We start from the raw sequence: 21,768 nt of genomic DNA, 5'->3' as shown, positions 1-21,768 counted from the left end.
GGAGTCTATGTTCTGCTCCAAGGTCCAATTTATCTATACAAAATATTCATCTAAATCGATTAAGTGGTTTAGCCGTGAAAACATAACTGACAGACAGATAGCCTATCGAATTTATTACATTAACGGCCAGTTTCTTCATCGTAAGTAACAGTCAAAGTAACGTCATAAATCAATAGTGACGGTCTTATTCACTGAAAAATAAAGTCTTCTTTACTATTTACTACTTTTACTGTTACTATAGCTTAACATGAAGAAACTGGCTGTAAGAAAGGATTTACCTAATATTTGAAGAATTTTACACAGAAAGAGATGTAATTAAACTCAAAAATCAGGGAGTGAAATTGATCCACAAAGAGCGAGCGTACAATGGGAAACTTTGTAATTGCGATGCAAAAGTTTTAAGCCATAATGACATCCCCTTATTGCCTGTCGATGTGTTTCAAAGTTCAGTGATTTTTTGTAACTGGCTAATGGTTTCAATTATTTTTTTATCTAAAGATTTAAAGCTTTAATAGCCCATTGCGAGTTATTAAAGCTTTAAATGAATTTTAGGTAATCCTTTTTTATTAACATGAAACACTCTTGTATAGATTTAAGTTGCAAGAAATTATGGTATTTTATGTCTCATAATCAACGATATTTTATAATAAAAAAATACAACCGACTTCAAAAACTTAAAAACAAAAAAATAATTTTCAAAATTGGTTAAGTAATGATGAAGTTCTGAGGTAACAGACATTTAAAAAAAAATCACTGCAAGAAGTGATCCGAATTTAGCTGCTCCACTGAGCGCACACATGTACAATTTTATGTTTAATACATATATATTTATGTATAGACAGTTTTTACAGTTTTCCTTCGGCTGATATGATGATGATGATAATGATAACAGTTCTTATAGTTCCTGAACACACAACACGACATTGTGTTAAAAGTTCCTCGAATACATGTGGTATTAACATTAATTATTATTAACTCCTTAAGAATCGATTTCTCATATAAAGCCCCCAGTATTAAAATATTTGGGCAGTAAAATTCGATGAACGAATGACAGCGTTACGTTTTTTGTGTACAACCTATTCTGCGCACTTTTCACTTTTCAGGCGTAAGTATTGAGACGTACATAGTGTATGCTGCGGGGCAACATACACCAGTAGTTATATAGGCAGTCGATCTGAAAGATTAAACTCCATTCGTGCGTAGGAGCTGACACACGCTTTTTGATTTTTTTTTTAACGGACGTTAAAAAGCGTTCAAATACAATGCATTCCAAAGTATATTAAAGTGTTTTAATGTGTTTTAGATAGAAATAGACCATCGTTTAACTTCATGCAATATTTGAATTTGCATGGTTTGGCAAGAGGGTCTTCTACATAAACTAATAATAAACGACGTTCCCACCGGCCTCGTCAAACTAATTCAATCGTACTTGACAAACCGATCTTTCGCAGTCATTATAGACGATCACAAATCGTCCTTGAAATCTATACCAGCCGGCGTGCCCCAGGGTTCTATATTGGGCCCCTTTCTCTTTTCCCTTTACCTAAATGACATACCAAAACAACCACATACGCATCTAGCTATTTATGCAGACGATACAGCCTCCTACACGACTTCTGAGGACTGTGACCTCATAGTAGGACGCCTGCACCTTTCCTTGCAGTTGCTAAGTAGTTATTTTAACAAATGGAAATTAAAACTAAACTCTGATAAAACAGAGAGCATAATGTTTACCAGAAAACGTACTCTTCCCACCAAGACAATAAATAAAATAGGGAACCTTGTTATCCCCTGGAAGCGCCATATTAAGTATCTTGGTGTTTTAATTGACAATAAGGTTAATTGGTGTAAAAATATTGACAGTCTAATTTCCAAAGGGACTAAAGCTATCAACGCACTGCACCCAATCTTAAGTCGCAATTGTAAGCTGAGTGCAAAAACAAAATTAAAAGCTTATTCCACTTTAGTGAGACCATGTATAACATATGCAGCCCCTGTTTGGTGTAGCATCCCTGAAACAAGATACTGCAAATTACAAGTTATTCAAAACAAGGCATTAAAAATTTCATACAATACGCTATTTAGAACTAATTTAAAAAAACTACATTATCAGTTAAAATATCCGTTGCTAAAAGATTACATCCTTAAATTGTCTCGTATTTTTTATGTACATAATAACCCCATTCATCCTAACATTTTGGTTTCGTCAATAGGTCGTAGTAGACCCAAAACTTTATCGTACGCATCGACATACAATAAATATAGACTGCCCCATCACTATTTTCTCGGTGATTCATAGCAATAAGTAATAACAAGCGACCGGTGGCGCGCTCGTCACCGTTCCGTTCGCTTAAATATATTTGTGCGTTACCCGCAAAAAAAAAAAAAAATCAAGTTCATTTCAATAATATACAATAAATACCATAGTAGAATAAGTTACCATCTGTAAAATTACTTCTGTGTAATAATATAATTAATAGTAATGTATTATCTTATGTGCTTGCAACAAACGGGCGCTTAGCAGTGGTAGGTTGGTACCTACATGTCTTAAGTTAATAATAGTTTATTACTTTGTAAATTATGTCCTAATTGTTTTTCCTGCCATTATTCTAAATGTTTATAAAGGTGTGTAAGCCTGTACAAACAAATGACCATAGCATGTTAGCAATAAGAAATATTTAGAAGTCTATTGTTCTAACAACACTGTTACAATATATTATATAATAAAGACATTTAAAAATCAATCAAATATTTAAACGCTTTTTTAACATCCGTAAAAATAATTCTTGTCCGAACGAGGGCTAAAGGCGTTCTCAACTGCGTCAGCAGAGGTCTTTAACTTGATGTTGCCTTCTTAAATCAATAAAAGAAACAAGAGCTTATCTAACACATACGTATAACACAGTTATATGTTGTCTTGAGCCTTTTCCGATTCCAATTTATTTCAAGTTCTCCGAGTCACAGCCAAATGAGCACAGATTTAAACAAGGAGTACCGTTTTAAGTATCAATTCTATCGTATGGAGGATAAATTGATTTCCCGAATTTTTGTTGTTGTTTAGAATGATTTGCCTTTTTTTATTTATTTAGGTACTATCTGGATTTATAATAGTAGAGGAGCCTGGGATGCTAAGTTTGTAGTTACTTCATCATTGGAAACGATTAGATTTGGTAGATTAGATGACAGGAAAAAGAAATAGCTATATACTTTTTTCGCTTTCAGTGGTGGGGAAAAAACTACAGACTTTAAAGACAATTTTTATTACTTTGGCTTAATGAAATCATCAGAAATTATGAGCGATTATTTATGAGATTATTTCACTCAAAATAAGTAAAAAATTTGCCGCGTTCGTAGCTCGATAACAGAAATAAGGGTTTTATTTTGTAACTTTGGAACCCTCCCATTCAAATCGTTAGATTTTCGAAATGCACATTTTTACTATCTACCTACTCATCTACCATAACCTTAATCTGATATGCTGGTTGAGTATTTCTGAAGTTAGTTTTTATTTGGTTGCCACCAATATTAAAGGCTCATACTTGGTGGAGGTACTGAACAACGTGCAAGGTACACCCTTCATCTGGATCACCTCGTTTTTTTAACTAAACGGAGCTTCGCAACGCAACCTCGAGCTTTACTCAACGGAAGTACTAATTTACAGGAATCTGTCCATCCATAATATTAATTACATCATGTAATAAATATTTTTTTCTGTTACCGGATAAAAACTAAACAAGAAAAGCTCGTCTGTAGAAAAAGCAAAAACACTAATACCTTTCAATGCACTATCTGATTACAGATCTTAAATATAAAATACTGGAGAAAAGGGAAAAAGATCAGAGGTCACTATTCCAGTTATAAGGAAATTGCGTCCCTCTGGCGTACCAATAACTTGGACGTTACATTGAGGCACAAGGTCAGAGAGTCGATTAACAGAACATATTGGTAATATTCATGCTGGAGTTGTTTTAGTGGAATTGAGTGGGACTTGAGGGGCTTGGAATGGCGACCCCGCACTAGAAAGCGCAGTTTTGGTCGACCCCCCACCAGGTGGACTGACGACATCAAGCGAGTCGCCGGTATTCGCTGGATGCAGACGGCTCAGTATCGCGATGTTTGGAAGTTCCTACAAAAGGCCTATGTCCTGCAGTGGAGGTCCATCGGCTGATATGATGATGATGATGAGAGGCTTACCCCAGGTCAATCTATCGGGAATGGTACGATATATCTATTATTTAATTAAGTGATATTAAAACCTTACTTGCACAGATGGTTTTAGCAATCAAACCACGTTTACACGTTGCTTACATACATTATTATCTATATTTTTTTTTCTTTACTTTTTACTGTAACAATTCTCCTTTTTGTGCCAAAATCATTATTATCATTAATCTATGTTGATAGAGTTAATGAATCCTCGATGGTTGCATAGTTAAGGGCCCGATTCACATTTGTAAGGTCAAAAGTTTCGGTAATCAGCCGCAAATAAAGTCTTTTGTACACAAACAAACAAGGTTAATAAATCTAAAACTTCAGATAGTACAAAAAGGAAATATTGATAAAACTAGACAACCTCCAAAAGAAAATTTAGCCCCTAAAGGTTTATTTAAAGGTTATACATTAATTAAAATACAAGTTAAATAATACATACATTTTAGCAAAAAAAAAAATATTTTTTCAAACCGATTTATAAATTGCATATAAGATAAGTGGGCTTCTATAAGTTTATAAACGTGCATATTGTTCTGTGTCCGATGCCTTTAAAGTATTCTTGATGAAGAATTGAATGATAAAGAACCCTAATAAATATTTTTGGTAAAGATCATTATTTTTACGTCTCCATCAAACGTCTTGTAAGCCGACAGAAGGTTATGTCTACATTATTTTTCTACCACAATAATATGGATATCATTTTCCTCATCGGAGGAATAATGTAATTATAGACGGAAGTATCATTTCTTCGCGGCCGAAATGGATGCCAACATTTGGGAGATCAATAATAAGTGGATACAAATACATAGTAGGTATAAATTATTCATAGTTCCGGACAATGTCAGCCTAATATACTATTACATATACTAGTTATTGTAATCCTACGTTAAACAAAGGTATACCTTACCCGAATTTGTAAGCAAATGTATAGAAGCTGACAACTTAAATTTACCTATTCTCCTATTATAGCAGACCTTTTGCTTAGAAAACCTTACCTTTCGAATATAAATAGCCTTTCGTACAAATTTCATTCATCCCCTCCCCTTCCATCTTTATCACTCCCCACTATTATAGCTGTCATTTACGAACATATATTTGAGAATCCAACTCGCAATTTTAGAGAGCCCGCATAAGATAAGAAAGAAATAAAATGCACTTTATTATACACCACAAATAACATACAAAACAGTAAACACAAAAAATTACAAAAGGCACAACAGGCGACCTTATCGCTAACGAGCGATCTCTTACAACCTTAAGGAGAAACTAAGAATAAAAATTATATATGTACCTACCTACCATAAATTCCAAACAGACATACATATTTAATAGAAAAAACCGCACAAACTCTTGTGTTTCATAATATTAGTATCAATAACTAATTGTGGTACAGATGTATACACAAAGTCGTACCATCAACAAGAAGTAATAATTTAACCACTGAATTGTATTTTTGTCTTATTTACAAATTCTACTAAAGTGCTTCAGTTCAGAGTCCAAGTTAAACCAATCACATTATCGAAATACGATATGACACGCAATTCCCCATTGATTTGATTGGTTGTTTCTACATGAAGGACTTATGAAACCTTAAAATAAGGCTTGAGAATAACGAGAAAATTTAAACGACATGTATAATATTAATGTAACACACGCACACACACACACACGCACGCACAAAACAATTTTAGAAACTGAAATAAATGATTTTTGATTTTGATCTTTTATGATTTTCTCCAAAATCATAATATAATTGATTTGATTGAAAATTAAGAAAAAATACTTGTTTCATATTCAATCGGCTTCAGTTTGTGTACTGTGTTAGATAATGAAAAAGACACCAATAGGGAGAAAATAGAACAGCTATTGCAAAGTAACGATAGCGATATTAAATAGGTTGAAAGAATGAAGTGGACCAAAAATGTTTTAAATAGGAAAAAAACCTGCAAGGCTCTGTAGAGATTGGTTATTTCACAGATGAGCATATATATGTATATTATGTATTACGTAACAGCTTATTATGTTATTAATACACTTAAATTACACTAGAATAGATTTTGTACTATTGAATTTTTCGCATAAAGGTTATATTGCCAGATAATAGAAGAAATATACGATCTTACCAAATGTTCTTTACAATTCTGGCAAATATTCTAATCCTTTAAAGCCTATCAAATAGTATACAAATGAAACGATTAATCTTGAAGGATTCAATCAAGGCTTTGCTCCAACTACAATCTCCGTGAGTTATTAGTATAAACTAATTGATACGTCAAAGCATAACGTATTTAGGGTTAATCCATTTTAGATTGTTTAACGTGGTTTTATGTTATAAGATTAAATACTTACTCTTACTAAAAACGTATCGAAGAGTGTAGAAGTCGGTATATGCATAAATCCATTTGGATTACCAAGCGCTAAAACAACCAATAACTTATAGGAAGACTCACCGGCGTCGCAGCCTTAATTCAATCTCGCAGTTCACCACCAAACATCCAAACTCATTTTTCACAATTAACTATGGCATAGCATTACAAAGTACACAGTGAGTAATATAAATAACATGAACATTTTGAACGTTTTTAAACTGAAGTTCGTGCGTCCCCACGGGGTGGTTTCACGTGGTTGTGGAACACGTGCGTCCGGTACGGGTGTCGGCACCACACTGGCAGGGATGCTGCTGGTTGCTACGATACGGCACCCGATTTCCACCCCCTGTGGATTGGCCGCCGCCCTAGACGAACGCAACCTAGTTCTACGTATAGACGCTGTCTGTTTTACGTCTTACGTTATTTCCTTGCTAAGGTCGCTTATAATTATTACCTTTTTGTTGTAATGTACAAGTTAATGTAATATAATAATTATATTATATTACAATTAAGGCTCATATTGATTAAGTACGGCTATCAAAGCAACCGAGTTCAATAAAAGAATACTCATTATTTTGTATTTTTACGTCGTACGCTATTTCCCTATAAAGGTTGCTGATACCTGATGTTTTTATTATTTTTAATAGCCCACTACAGGGCCAGATTTTCTGTGCATTTAAGTAGCAACGTTGGACTCTTAAGCTCAAATCTCCCTTTAATGAGAGGCCATTTTTGACCACTAAAGGCCTGACAGGCAGGTTATTTACCAGGAAATCTTTAAAAGAGTTTAATTGAGATGACTTGAGTCTCTTCTCAGAATGAGAGAGGGGTTAGTCCACCATGCTGGTCCAATGCGGATTGGCAGACTTCACACATGCAGAGAATTGAGAAAATTCTCTGGTACGCAGGTTTCCTCACGATGTTTTCCTTCCCCGTACTTTAATATAATTATCTACATCAATGCAAATATCACTTGACCAACAATTTCAACACCTACCTACATTTAATTAGTATCGATCTAAGCTTTAAGCGCAAATTTTCCTTTTAGTAAGAGCCCATTTTTGGCCTACTTAAAGCGCAAAATTTCCGTTTAATAAGAGGCCATTTTTGGCTTATTAAAGGGCAGGTAAGTATTTCGATAATAATCAACCAAAAAATCTCTAAAAAAGACTAATTGAGACGATGAAATGAGTGCTCTTTATACTTTAATATAATTATCTACATCAACGCAAATATCATTTGTCCGGGCATCAAAACGAGACTGCTCGCTGATCAATCAAAGTGCCATTTGAATGGGCGTCACGTCTCGCACAGAAGGTCCTCTCTTATAAATCTTCTAAACTGTCATTAAAATAAAAAGCGGTGACGTGGTTGATGAAGTAATTTGGTTTACTGTAATTAGATTGAAGTGAATTAAAATATGAAAATAATGAAATAATATTTAGAACTATATTTCATCTGTACCTCCTCAAGACCAAGTATATATGTTCACACGACAGTTCTCTAAATAACCTTTATAGTCATTTTATACAAAGGAAAATAATAAAACATATGCTTCATTCACCTCTAATGGTGCCGTTTTTATATTTGTCGAACTACACAACGAACCGAGCTAAGCATAGAGCCGAAGCTACGAACATCTTAAAAATTCTACCGAACACCCTATTCGATGCTCGTCATAGATATTCTTCTCAAAAAGCTCCAAGCAAATCTGCTCGCTCGAATGTTAGCCAGATCGCTCGATATAATGCTCGCTAATGTTTTCGTATTTTTTTATGACGTAATATTCGCACGAATGCTCATTACAAGTGAATGCTCAAGTCTATCAGCACCATAAAACTGGTTACCTTTTAAAGCAAATACGGTTCAAACTCCAATTAGCTAACGTTTAAGTTATAACCTAACTTAAGTAGCAATTATTGTTTTGGTACTTTTTGATTGAAAAATCGTAGAAGAATATATATACCTAGGACACACAGTCCAGTTAGGTAGGTCCAATTCCGAGAAAGAGGTGAATCGCCGAATCCAGCTCGGCTGAGCAGCGTTAGAGAAACTCTGCGACTATTCGTCCGAAATTCCTCTGTACATGCAACAGGCCTTTTTCCAGCAGTGGATAATGCGGCTGATAATGATGATGACTTTTTGATTTGATAACAGTAAAGAGAGTAACGTTGCCAAGATTTATTTTACTCAATTACAAAATCTTTTTTTTTTATTCTTTACAAGTTAGCCCTTGACTAAAATCTCACCTGATGGTATGTGATGATGTAATCTAAGATGGAAGCGGGCTAACTTGTTAGGAGGATGAAAATTCACACCTACTGTTTCTACGACATCGTACCGGAACTCTAAATCACTTGGCGGTACGCCTTTGTCGGTAGGGTGGTAACTAGCCACGGCCGAAGCCACCAGCCAGACCTGGACCAATTTAGAAAACCTCAATCGGCCCAGCCGGGGAAACCCAGGACTTCCGTCATGTAAATCCATCGCGCATACCACTGCGCCACGGAGGTCGTCAAAAAACCTGGCACAGATAATACAAGTAACACAGAACAGAGGGATGTTGTTTGTATTTTATTTGTTTGGAAATAGAATTTTATAAATGTTTCTCAATAACAAACATGCGTGCTAGAAATGGCTGAAATGTTAAAGGCAAAGCGACGCGTTTATTGAATTTCACAACTTGGGTACTAAAGGCATAGAAGTTTTCCAATGTTGATAATAGTTTCAGATATTTCACTAAAGGTGAAACTTCGCGAATTCTTTCACTTCCAAGTTACGACAGTTTTGTGGTAGCACAAACAATCTGGTTTCCATTTGGTTACATTAGACACAAACCTTAATATTAGCCAACTTGAAAGTATAAAAATATTGTTTAGTTAACAGCGCTGGGTTATACCGTGATAGCTCAAGGGATATGCTCTCTTCCTTGGATTCGAATGACGTAGGATTGAATCTGGTTCGGGACTTACAACTTAACAGTTATTTAGAAAAAATAAATATCACGTATCTTAAACTGTGAGGAAAAACATCGTGCGGAAACCTGCATACCTGAGAATTATCGTAATTCTCTACGTGTGTGAAGTCTGCCAATCGTTACAAATTCTGTGAAACGTATTTTTGATAATGTGAGATATAAAACTTGTGCTTGATTTTATTCATATCTCTTAAAATGCTTTTTAATGTTTTTCTATATGTTATTCCTATTCCTACGGTTGTATTTTATTGCTACTCATAATTAATTTTATACTTGTTGTTCGCGCTAGATGGCGCGGCGCGACTGGGCGCTCGATTGTAGTACGATTCCCCGCCCGCGCGGGGGGCGTACCGGCGCCTGCGACCGGTTTTCGCGGCGTCGCGCGCGACCTCGTTGACCGCCAGTCTTGGTCCGACGCTTTGACCGGGAACCCGTGTTTCTTGTTCCGGAGTTTTTTGAGCGCATGGTAGCTTGACTCGATCTTGGTTGAGCATTTATCGAGTGATTGGACTATAATTTGTGTCCGAGGTATTGACCCTTTGTGATCGGCACAGAACGCAGTGATTTTGTGGCGTGTTTGGTGCATGTGCTTGGGGTTTTTGCTGAAGGGTGAGCGATCCACATACACTGATACTCACACCAACGACCAACACAATACACATAACCTGAACTACGTGGATCACCCGGCGTGGCATAGCGGCTCCCAGCGGCGTTTGTGCCCAAGAGGGCTACGCCGATTGTCAAGGTCAGTCTAGATTAACCGATCGCACTATTATTAGTTGACGGCGAACTAGGACGCGGTGTAACGCCGATCTCCTAGTGGAAACGGACGCTCATCGTGGGCGCTCATGGGCCCCGCCTGCGTTTGAGGGGCGCCGTTTCGGCCACTACATAGTTTTGGCAGCAGAGCGTGGTTCGCGATCGGTTGGTCTAGCTGACCACGTAGATTGTAAATTAATTGTTGTTGTAGGGTACTATAGCGCGACCTAACCAACCCATGATACTTGAAATATTCTGTTGTCTTTTGTTTAATATTTTTTTTTTTTTTATTTTCATTTTGTTTGCGTTTTGATACTCATGGGTTGGATTAGTATTTAATTGATTAATTAATAGTTTTTTTTTGTTGTATTAATAATATTTTTATTGTCTTTGTTGGTTAACTGTGTTGGTTAACCGTATTAATTGTTTTTGTTGTTGCCAACCGAACTGATAGGTTTTCTTTTATTTTATTGATTAATTGATAGTGTTTTGTTTGTTTTAATAATATTTTGTTGGTTAACATTAATTTTTTTTGTTGTTGGCAACCGCACCGATAGGTTTTTTTTTGTTGTTTTTCGGATTCGACAGCTTCGTGAGATGCCGACTCAGCGCGAATTCTCAATCAGGATCACGGCGGAGCTAAGGTGGGCTGCAGCAGCCCACACATTGATAGGCCGTGACGACCGCGTGGAGAGCCTAAGGCAGAGGTGTTCGCAGCTGTCGTCGAGGCTGTGCGCTGCCGAGGAAGCGTACCGAGCGCTACTCGGCATGGATGGCGTTGATGCAGGGATTTTGGAGTCCAGCCGCAAAGATCTGGAGCAGCTGGAAGAGCTCTGCGATGGGCTACTTGAGGCAGATCGCAGGCTGGCGCGTGAGGCCAAGCTCAACGCCTTGGACTCATCGCCCTTGCGCCGTGCGACCCAGCCCGAATTGTTGGGGCGTCTCCCCACCATCGAGCTGCCCCGGTTTAGCGGGTGCTTGAGCTCGTGGTTGGGCTTCGAGGCCATGTTTAATGGCCTCGTGGACTCCCGCCAGGACCTAGCCCCCACCCAGAAGATGGCCTATTTGCTATCGGCTCTGGATGGGGAAGCATTGCAGGTCGTGGCACATTTGGACTTGGCGCCCACGAACTACACCACCGCACGTCTCCTCCTTCAGAGGAGATATGCGAACGTGCGCCGTCTGGCCGACGGGTATGTGGGCCAAATTTTAAGCCTCCCCATGATAAGGGGAGTGGAGCAGCTGCGCTTCGGACTGGTGAATCCAGTTGTGGTGGCCACTAATGGCCTCCGAAAACTGGATTTACCAGTCGAGGAGTGGAGCTTTTTGTTGCTCCATATTGTGTTGTCCCGCCTGCCCTCCGACCTCAAGCTCCGTTTTGAGCAGAGGCACGGAGGGGACGGGGCATCCTATTTGCCTGGCTTCCAGGAACTGATCTCGTTCCTGGAGCAGGAGTGCCGCTTGGCGGAGAACGCCGGAGTGCCCGCTCCGGTTTCTCCTTCAGGCCGTTCAGCCCAAGAAGGGCGTCGGGGTGGGGCGCCCCAGGGAGGCCCCTCCAAGGAGGGACGAGTTGCACCCAGGGGTTCGCCGCCTTCTCCCCGCTTTCGCGTGGCGACAGCGAGCGCGGCTCGCTGCACTTTTTGTAAAGGTCCCGGCCACCGGGTCGGGGCTTGTCCGGATTTTGCGGCTCTCTCGGTCCGGGCACGACGCTCCATCGCCAATGCGCGGAAATGGTGCTATTCGTGCCTGGAACCACACTGGCAGCGGGATTGCGCGAGTAGGCGCCCTTGTCCCCACTGCCAGGGGAACCATTTGGGGCTTCTGTGCGCCAACCGCAACGGAGAGGCGCCAGAGCGCGAGCGCGAGCTGCCGACAGCTCGACGCGAGGAAGAATCACCCCCCCGACGGGCGGGGGGGCGCTCTCATTTGACCGGGGGGCTTAGCTCCCCCCCCCGTTATTTTGAAGAGAGCAGGGGCGCGATGCCCCGACGGGCGGGGGCGCGCTCCCCATTGACAGGGGGACTTGGTTCCCCCCCTAGAAATCTTGAAGAGGGTACCGCACCCCCTCAGCAGGAGCTTGTGGCGCAGGGCCAAGAGCCCCCGCGGTTTTCCCCACCCTTGGCTGAGTGGCCGCGCTTAGAGCGTAGGGCTCCCCAAGTGCGTTGGCGGGGATACCGAGCGCCTGCCACTGGAAGGCAGGGCGATCGCCTAGTCCCTGAGGATTGCCCCGAGTGGCACCAGGGCTGGGGGTTTGATGACCTGCCGCGAGACCTCGTGCCGCGGACTCGAGGGCCGGCAAGGCGAGTTGACCGGCGCTAGGTAGCGGCCGCCCTCACCCCCCTCACCGCCACCTTTCCTGATGCCTTGGATTTGGAGCAAACTCATTGTCAGCTTGTGTTATTGCCCACTGCATCGGTAAAGGTGTCGAACCCGAAGGGGGAGTGTTTATTTGTAAGGGCCTTGTTGGATTCGGGTTCACAGCGGTGTCTTGTGTCATCCTACCTTGTTAGGAAATTGAGCCTCCCATGGTCGCCTCATGGAGGGCGAATGCGAGGTATTGGTGATTCGGAGCCACTCGTCTCCCGGGGAGAAGCGGAGTTGATGTTTGCACCCCGTAGGGGTAACCTCCGAGTTGTGGTCAGGGCATCTGTCCTGGACAATATTTTGGGTCATCTCCCTCAGGAGCGAATTTGGGACTCTACAATACGTTTGACAGCCAACCTTACTCCAGCCGATGCCGACTGGTTTGTTCCGGCCCCGGTTGATTTGTTGTTGGGAGCCGACGTTTTGGGTTGCATTGTGACCGGTGGCATTAAACATTTGCAGGCTAAGGGGTTGAGTGCCCTTCCAACCATATTTGGACATAGTTTTCTCGGTCCTGTCCTGCCAGTAAAACCGTTGGAGCGCGATGAGCCTCTCCGAGTGGCGGGCACCGCACTTATTGATCTTGTGCAGCGGTTCTGGGAAATTGAGGAACCCCCTTGTGCGTCTCGAGTGAACCCCTCCGACCAGGATTGTGAGCTGTTTTACCAGAATAACACTGGTCGTCGTGTGGATGGACGATTTGTTACTCGACTACCATTTGTGGCCTCACGACCCCCTCTCGGACAGTCACGAGCCTTGGCAGAGAAGAGACTGTTGTCTATGGAACGGCGTATGAGAAGAGACCAGGCCTTTCGAGAAAAGTATACTGCATTCATGCGCGAATACGAGGAATTGGGACACATGTCGGTGTCAACCTTTGATTGGCGCGCGCATGAACACTACTTCTTGCCACATCACGCCGTTTTGAAAACCCCTGACAGCAAGATCAGGGTTGTGTTTGACGGGTCCGCACCCACCTCAAACGGCGTGTCCTTGAACCAGTGCCTGCATGCGGGTCCGAAATTGCTGAAGGACATCTCGGACATCCTCACGCACTTCCGTCGTCACCAGGTGGTTTTTGTAGCCGACATTCGGATGATGTTTCGGCAATCGATTGTGCATCGCGACGACCGGAACTACCAGCTGATTTTGTGGCGTGAGCATCCTGACGACCCGATGCAGGTGTATGAGTTGAACACCACGACGTACGGCTTGAGATCCAGTCCTTATATTGCGATCAGGACCTTGTTGGAGTTGGCTGAGCGCGAGAGGCTCAATTACCCGCGAGCAGCAGCCGTTTTGGAGTCGTCGGTCTACATGGACGATATTTGTACCGGAGCTTCAACCCTTGAAGATGCTCTAGTTTTACGTGATGAATTGATTGCGATCCTGAAGGCAGGGGGTTTTGAATTGAGCAAATGGTTGTCGAACTCACCTGACCTTTTGAAGGACCTTCCTGGAGAAGATCAACAGGATCCTTACATATTTGAGAACCCGGATGATACGAACCTGCTGTCCGTCCTTGGGATACAATACCGGCCAGTTCAGGATGTGTTTACGTACCGAGTTAAATTGGACCCATCTCCGAGAAATTGGACTAAGCGTTCCGTCTTGTCAACCGTCGCTCGCACCTTTGACCCAAATGGTTGGGTAACGCCCGTCATCTTCCTGGCAAAATGCTTCCTGCAGAAGCTTTGGATTGCTCAGGTTGGTTGGGACGAGCCACTTCAGGGCAGACTAGAAGAGGAGTGGACTTCCATTGTGTCCTCTCTCCCTGAGGTGAACCGGATTTCCATCTCCAGACGTTTCTTGCCGCCTGGGAGATGCCATGCGAGCTTGCACGGATTTTGCGACGCGAGTGAAAAGGGTTATGCTGCAGCCGTTTACCTTCGCACCGTCAATGCGAACGGTGAGGTATCGGTGCATTTGGTGCTGGCCAAGAGCAAGGTGGCGCCGATCCGGACCAGATTGACTATTCCGAAATTGGAATTGTCCGGAGCCACGCTTCTCGCCAGGTTGTTGAATCACGTCAGAGCAACTATGGCCTCGCTAGTCGAATTGACTGAGGTCGTTGCCTGGTCAGACAGTGAGATTGTTTTGTGCTGGTTGCGTGCCTCTCCTCACAATTTGGAGGTGTTTGTTGCGAATCGGGTCTCACAGATCCAGAATTCGGAAACCACCTTGTTGTGGAGGCATGTGCCGGGAGAAATGAACCCCGCCGACTGCGCTTCTCGTGGTTGCGAGGGGTCTTTTCTTGTAGATCATCCTTTGTGGTGGGGGCCAGCTTGGCTGACTCGATCTGAGTCTTCTTGGCCTCAGAATCGTTTTTCTGACCCTGAGCCCTTACCTTGCTTGCGTGTTGGAGTGGTTGAGGATTTGTCTCCTCCCACGTACGAATTCTTGCTGGAGCGGTACAGCTCTTTCGAAAAATTGATCGGAGTTACTGGTTGGATCCGGCGTTTCCACCACAATAGCAGAACGCCTCAGTCCAAGATACGGACCCCAGTCTTGTCTCCCATTGAACGAAAGGAAGCGCTGTTGTTTTGGGTGCGCTTGATACAGGCCGAACATTTTTCGGCTGAAATTCAGAAATTGAAAGCCGGTTCAGGTTTGAAGGGTTCGCTAGCCCGCCTGAATCCGTTTGTGGATCCTGATGGGATCTTGAGAGTTGGTGGACGTTTGAGGAACGCCAACTTACCCTATGGTGCGCGACATCCCTTGTTGCTCCCAAATGGTGGGACCTTTGTGGTGCTGCTTGTGAGGCATTATCATTTGAACAATGCTCACGCTGGTTGTAATGCAATTTCTGCTATTTTGCAGCGTGAATTTTGGATTTTGTCGGCCAGACGCGTCATTCGAAGCGTAATTTTTCGGTGTATCCCTTGTTACCGCTTGAAAGCGGCGCCCATTCAACCCATCATGGGCGACCTGCCTGCGGATCGGGTTACGGAGTCTCGTCCGTTTTACGGAACTGCTTCTGATTTTGGAGGCCCCTTCATGGTTCGGAGCTCGAACCTCCGGAATGCGAGACCTGTAAAGGCCTATTTATGCGTATTTGTTTGCCTCGCCACCAAGGCCGTCCATCTCGAGCTAGTCAGTTCCCTCAGTACGGAAGCTTTTGTAGCCGCGCTTTCCCGTCTTTGTTCGCGACGCGGAATTCCGGGACTAATACGGACTGATTGTGGGTCCAACTACCGTGGTGCTGATCGGTATTTGAAGGAAGTTGTCGAATTCTTGGATAGTAATAAGACTTTTATTGGCACAGCTGCCTCTCGAATGGGGGTAACCTGGAAGTTTGATCCTCCCGTTTGCCCTCACTGGGGTGGAATTTTTGAAGCTGTGATTAAGTCAGCAAAAACGCATCTCTACCGTGTCATTGGGGAAACTATTTTGACTTTTGAAGAGTTGGCCACCGTATTTTGCAGGATTGAGGCCGTCCTCAATTCTCGGCCCCTTTGCCCTCTCTCATCCGATCCAAACGATTTAGAAGTTTTAACGCCGGGACATTTTTTGATTGGCCAGCCCCTTCGCGCGTTGCCTGAGTACCCCTTCAGGGACGCGAAAACCTCTCGTTTGACTCGCTTTGAATTGTTGCAACAGATGACCCAGAACTTTTGGCATCGTTGGTCTCTGGAGTATTTGCATCTTTTGCAGCAGCGCGTGAAGTGGACTGACAAGACGGATCCTCCTAAGGTTGGTGACCTAGTTCTGGTCAAGGAGTCGAATTTGCTACCGTTGTATTGGCGTCGCGGACGTATTGTTAAGTTGATGTTTGGATCGGATGGAGTGCCCCGCGTGGCTGAGGTCATGGTGGGAGATTCGTTGTTGCATCGGGCTGTATCGTCACTGGCACGATTGCCCATTGAGTAGGGAATCCACCTTTGGGGATTCCGAGCGGGGGTTTATGTTCGCGCTAGATGGCGCGGCGCGACTGGGCGCTCGATTGTAGTACGATTCCCCGCCCGCGCGGGGGGCGTACCGGCGCCTGCGACCGGTTTTCGCGGCGTCGCGCGCGACCTCGTTGACCGCCAGTCTTGGTCCGACGCTTTGACCGGGAACCCGTGTTTCTTGTTCCGGAGTTTTTTGAGCGCATGGTAGCTTGACTCGATCTTGGTTGAGCATTTATCGAGTGATTGGACTATAATTTGTGTCCGAGGTATTGACCCTTTGTGATCGGCACAGAACGCAGTGATTTTGTGGCGTGTTTGGTGCATGTGCTTGGGGTTTTTGCTGAAGGGTGAGCGATCCACATACACTGATACTCACACCAACGACCAACACAATACACATAACCTGAACTACGTGGATCACCCGGCGTGGCATAGCGGCTCCCAGCGGCGTTTGTGCCCAAGAGGGCTACGCCGATTGTCAAGGTCAGTCTAGATTAACCGATCGCACTATTATTAGTTGACGGCGAACTAGGACGCGGTGTAACGCCGATCTCCTAGTGGAAACGGACGCTCATCGTGGGCGCTCATGGGCCCCGCCTGCGTTTGAGGGGCGCCGTTTCGGCCACTACACTTGTACATATTATGTATTCTGTGGTGTGGTATTACCACGAACGAAAGAAAATAAAATATTAGTAGATTAATAAATAACACTCGTAATTCGTGAATATTTTCAACTTTCAAAAAATTTTCGTATCGGAACTCTAAATTAATTTTTAAATAAATGACAAATTAGTTAACAGAAACAAATAGTTAGGTATATATTATTATGGCAAAGAGGAGAATTATTGTGACATCATAGTTCGACATTTATGACGACTTTAACTATACAATAGTTTTAGCAGACTCTTGACAGTTAACAAACATTCTCCTTTTTCACTCAAGTCACTCTATAGTAAGTAAACCATAAAGAATTACACAACAAGAAATGTGGACGGCTCGAACGCCACGAGCACACTGAAGCCGAGCGCACGACGAGCGCCTTATATCGCAAGTCGTTCCCGCCAACCGATCGGTACCCTTCTCTAACTCCCCACTATTTACGAAAATAAGTCGCACCACCTGACGTCATATCCGTCTCAGACTATTATTTCCTACAATAGATATTCTTAAGTAGTGGTTTCTTAAATCCGAAATGATGCAATGAATAAAAACACAAATTTCATAGGACATGACCTCATGATATCTGTGTTTATACCTACTGATGAGTGGATATAGTCAAAGCTTGTGAACAGGAAAGTATTCTAAATGCAATAGTTGAAAGCAATACCGTCTGTACAATGGCCATATTGAAAAGTTGAGTTTGTAGTAACGTAACCATAGCAACAGGTGGTCCCTGATCCCCCTCTCCTCCCATCTCGGTCCACAGTACTTGAGTTATTGCCTAGATCATTTCATATGAGAGGCTATACGATAGTACGAGTATCATATTAAATTCCACATTTTATGTTCTCGGTAAGCTCGCTTGACGTTGGCTTTAATTTATTCACTTTACATACAGCTCATAAGTGCGGATATAAGAGTTACGTAATAAAGTAATGAATTATAGAGTCATGTAATAATGAAGTAATCAATTAGTTTATCTCGAAGGTAGAAGTCATATTTACTGTTCTATCACGGCTCAGAGGGTTAAGATTCGTTCTGGGCAAGCACCTCTAACCTTTCAGTTATGTGCATTTTAAGAAATTAAATATCATGTGAGGGAACCTGCATAATTGAGAGTTTTCTTAATTCTCTTCGTGTGTGAAGTCTGCCAATTCGCATTTGGCCAGTATAATGGACTATTAGCCTAAGCCCTCTTATTCTGAGAGGAGTGTCGTGCTCAAAAGTGAGCCGAATATGGGTTGATGAGTAAAGCCGCGTTATTTGTGAGCGAAACTACGCAGGTGAAACTGCGGGACGTGAACTAGTATTTTACATGGCAAATTTTCTTTAAAAAAATCATATAAATCTTAAATTAGACAAACAAAACACAACATAAATTCGTTAAAGCTTGTAAACTTACTGAAAATTTCAGCTACCGTTTATTGATAAAGTTGAACGAAAAATTAGAAGACTGTGGCTTACAAAATTGGCATCTTCACTGAAGAGTTCACTTTTATCAAGGTTAGATTCGATTACACTGCAGCTACCTGTGCCAACTGCCAAGATCTTCCAAGCACCAACTTGTTGCACCAAGAACACCCACCTATCACTATTTCAATATATTTAAGATATTCCATTATAGCCCCGTTCCCAAAAAATAAGAAAGAAAGAATAATAGGTACTACTTTCTTAAATTATACATTCTTAGAAAGAATAATAACTTTCACCAGGTGGAATCAAGCTTTTGCTGGTTGCAGGCGACTTAGGATCGTGATGTTTGGAAGTCCATACAAAAAGCCTATTCCCTGCAGTGACCGCCCATTGGGTGATTTAATGATGATGTTTATATTCTAAAGAAGATCATAATTTAAATAAACATTAGTTAAGTACAGGACCTATGAGAGATAGGTCCTGATTTTTTCTTTCTTCTAAGATTTTTTCAGTTAAAATCCCCGCCCGGAGTTGGAAAGTTGTTGGTGTTCCCAATATCTCGAAGAGCATGTTAAGCCGTCGGTCTCGGTCATTATCATTGACATCTGATAGTGTTCGTTAGTGAATTTATATTATTACCCTAAGCCCGCCAACCCACATTGGAGCAGCGGGTGGGTCTAAGCTCCATATCACCTCTCCTATAAGGAGGGTTGCCTGGCCTTGTAAAAATAATTAGGGTGTACAAATAGGATGATAATGATGATCGATCTGATATGTGCAAAAAATAATGAGACACATGGTTGTAAAAAAATAATACACAGACAGCAAAACAGCATATAAGTTACAGAGTATACAACACTGAAGTTTTTTATTAAATTACTCTTTTTTGTCGCATATCCTCTCAACCAATCATTATCATGAAATGAACATTAGGTAGGTATATACTCATACAAACATCAACATATTTTTACATTCAAAAAAAGAAGAAGCAAAAATTTAAAAATAAAATGAATAAAAATATGCCCCCGACCGATTTATTTTTCGACCGCGGCGGTTAATCTCATGTTGAGATGTTATTGATTGATATTATGATACACGCAGGAGATATTAAAGTACACAATTAGTGTGTGCAAGCAAGCAAGCAAGCAAGCACAGGTGCACTCTCTATCTCGATCTCATAGAACAATGGACCGGCAGATCGACACAAGCGGTAAGAGATCAGGACCGACGGCTTTACGTGCTCTCCGAGGCACAGGGGTTTATTAACACCGCCAACTTCCCAGTTCCAGGCCACCCATGGCCAATCCACTAGGATTTTTCGTGAAAGTAAAATCCCAATAACGTGATTTCCCAACTCCAGGCTGCTATCACAGAAAACATCTGCTATTAAGATTTTTCGTGAAAGAAAAATCCCAATAACGTAAGTTTTCTTGTTGGCCTGATCTGGGATTTGAACCCTGGACCTAATTTCGCAGCGGAACTAGATTACCACGTCTACCACGAGACCAATGAGGCAGTTATAAACTAAAATGTATACCTATGTAAACATAGGTTCTGTGTAATATTGCAGCATAGATGACAGAACATTTTCTCATCTATGCTGTAATATTGACTTCCGCAGTATATTACGTATATTGTAGTGTATTTCCACGTTTCTTGGGCCCATTTATTGCCGTCCCTTGGCATTTTACCTCAATTTGCCGCAAAATGCCTTTATTCCTATGCTCCCTTGATTACTACCAACAGTACCTAAATCTACACCGTTTAGCCTTTTTGTTTGTTTATCAGGGCTACTGTGTCTATATGTATTTGATTTCATTATTGAATACTAAATCTTCCTCTCATACCAGCAGCCGGTTTGGAGCTGGAACCCACCTCGCTGTTACCAATGAGAGTTGGTGGGCTTACAAAGGTTTTATTAGATCTACTTAACTGCAACATAGCGAATTACGTTATAATCATATTGATAACGGTTGCCCGTGATTTTATCAGTTTTCGAGATGAAACAAAGCTGAATCCAATCTAAATAACTAAAAATTAGTTTTTGTTTGGATCCAGTATGGATCGTGTCGCGTTGCAAGTACCAGCTTATAACTAAGGACCTCGTATGGGTTCGAAACTAGTCGGGCATACTCCATACATACATATATCACGTGAGTTTTTGCCGTGTTTCATAATCAAAAAGTATAAGTATGTTTAGTAACAGAAAACTAATTATTTTTGGGAATATATTTAAATACAAAATCAGTCTTTATGAACGAGTTAGTTTCTTTTTTTAATTCAGCTATGTTATTAACATTTGGAAGTCAACCTCAATTTTGTATCAAGCGTGGAACGGGCTCACTGTTGCACTACGATCAGAAAATCCTCTCTGACCAACGCTATGCAATGTTGTAAAAATAACAAAATCACACGATTTCAATATAGAAACTTTAACTACGGCCTAAATGATTGCATTTTAAAATCACGCAGATGGATCCATAGTCAACAACCAGTTTCCAAATAATATTTTAACAGAAAATATCTTTACAACCAAAAATCACAGCGGACCATCCAATCAAGTTAACTTTGTTCAATATTTCGGGTTCGTTGGCTTTTTATTCGGACATCGTTTTAAATATGCATCGGCAAATTTTAATTCACTTCAACAAATTGCGAACTTGATGTTATATTCAGCAAGATACATTCACTTATTTATTGAAGTGAATGCGACTATAACGTGACCTCATTTATTTAATTAAACTTAGACATAGTTGACGAAAAAATTGCCTAGAAGTAACCAGAACTACTAACAAAATGACTGGCTAGGATAACGTGTAATACGGACTACAAACTTTTAGTTTTAAATGTTCAGTTTGATCTGTACAGTTTTATCTTTTTTTTTTTATTCTTTTAGCCCTTGACTTCAATCTCACCTGATGGTAAGTGAAGATGCAAACTAAAATGGAAACGGGCTAACTTGTTAGGAGGAGTAAGAAATCCGTTCGGTTTCTACACGACAGCGTACCGGAACGCTAAATCGCTTGACGTCTTTTTCGGTACGGTGGTAACTAGCCACGGCCGAAGCCTCCCACCAGTAGACCTGGACTAATTAAGAAAACCTCGGGGATCGAACCCAGAACCT

At 41.7% G+C, this 21,768-nt stretch overlaps 2 protein-coding genes across 6 annotated transcripts in view; one reads left to right on the top strand and one right to left on the bottom strand.

Moving 5' to 3' along the window:
* Nucleotides 1-10,052, bottom strand: part of LOC112048104 (Kv channel-interacting protein 1) — a 294,729-nt gene extending 284,677 nt beyond the window's left edge. Inside the window, exon 1 of the mRNA XM_052885163.1 lies at nucleotides 9,832-10,052. Coding sequence (XP_052741123.1) covers nucleotides 9,832-10,052 — 221 coding nt within the window. The remainder of the gene's footprint in view (nucleotides 1-9,831) is intronic.
* A 2,801-nt stretch (nucleotides 10,053-12,853) lies between these two features.
* LOC112048022 (gustatory and odorant receptor 22) overlaps nucleotides 12,854-21,768 on the top strand; it is a 140,514-nt gene continuing 131,599 nt past the window's right edge. For 3 of the 5 annotated variants that reach the window (XR_008251399.1, XR_008251398.1, XR_008251400.1), the window contains exon 1: nucleotides 12,854-17,054. The gene's annotated coding sequence lies outside the window, so the exon portion shown is untranslated. The remainder of the gene's footprint in view (nucleotides 17,055-21,768) is intronic. The other 2 variants (XM_052885204.1, XM_052885208.1) reach the window with 1 other exon arrangement.

The sequence above is a fragment of the Bicyclus anynana genome, chromosome 13 (assembly GCF_947172395.1).
Source record: "Bicyclus anynana chromosome 13, ilBicAnyn1.1, whole genome shotgun sequence".
In the NCBI taxonomy this organism is placed as follows: Eukaryota; Metazoa; Arthropoda; class Insecta; order Lepidoptera; family Nymphalidae; genus Bicyclus; species Bicyclus anynana.
The sequence above is the reverse complement of the archived record's forward strand: the minus strand, read 5'-3'. Positions and strand labels throughout refer to the sequence as shown.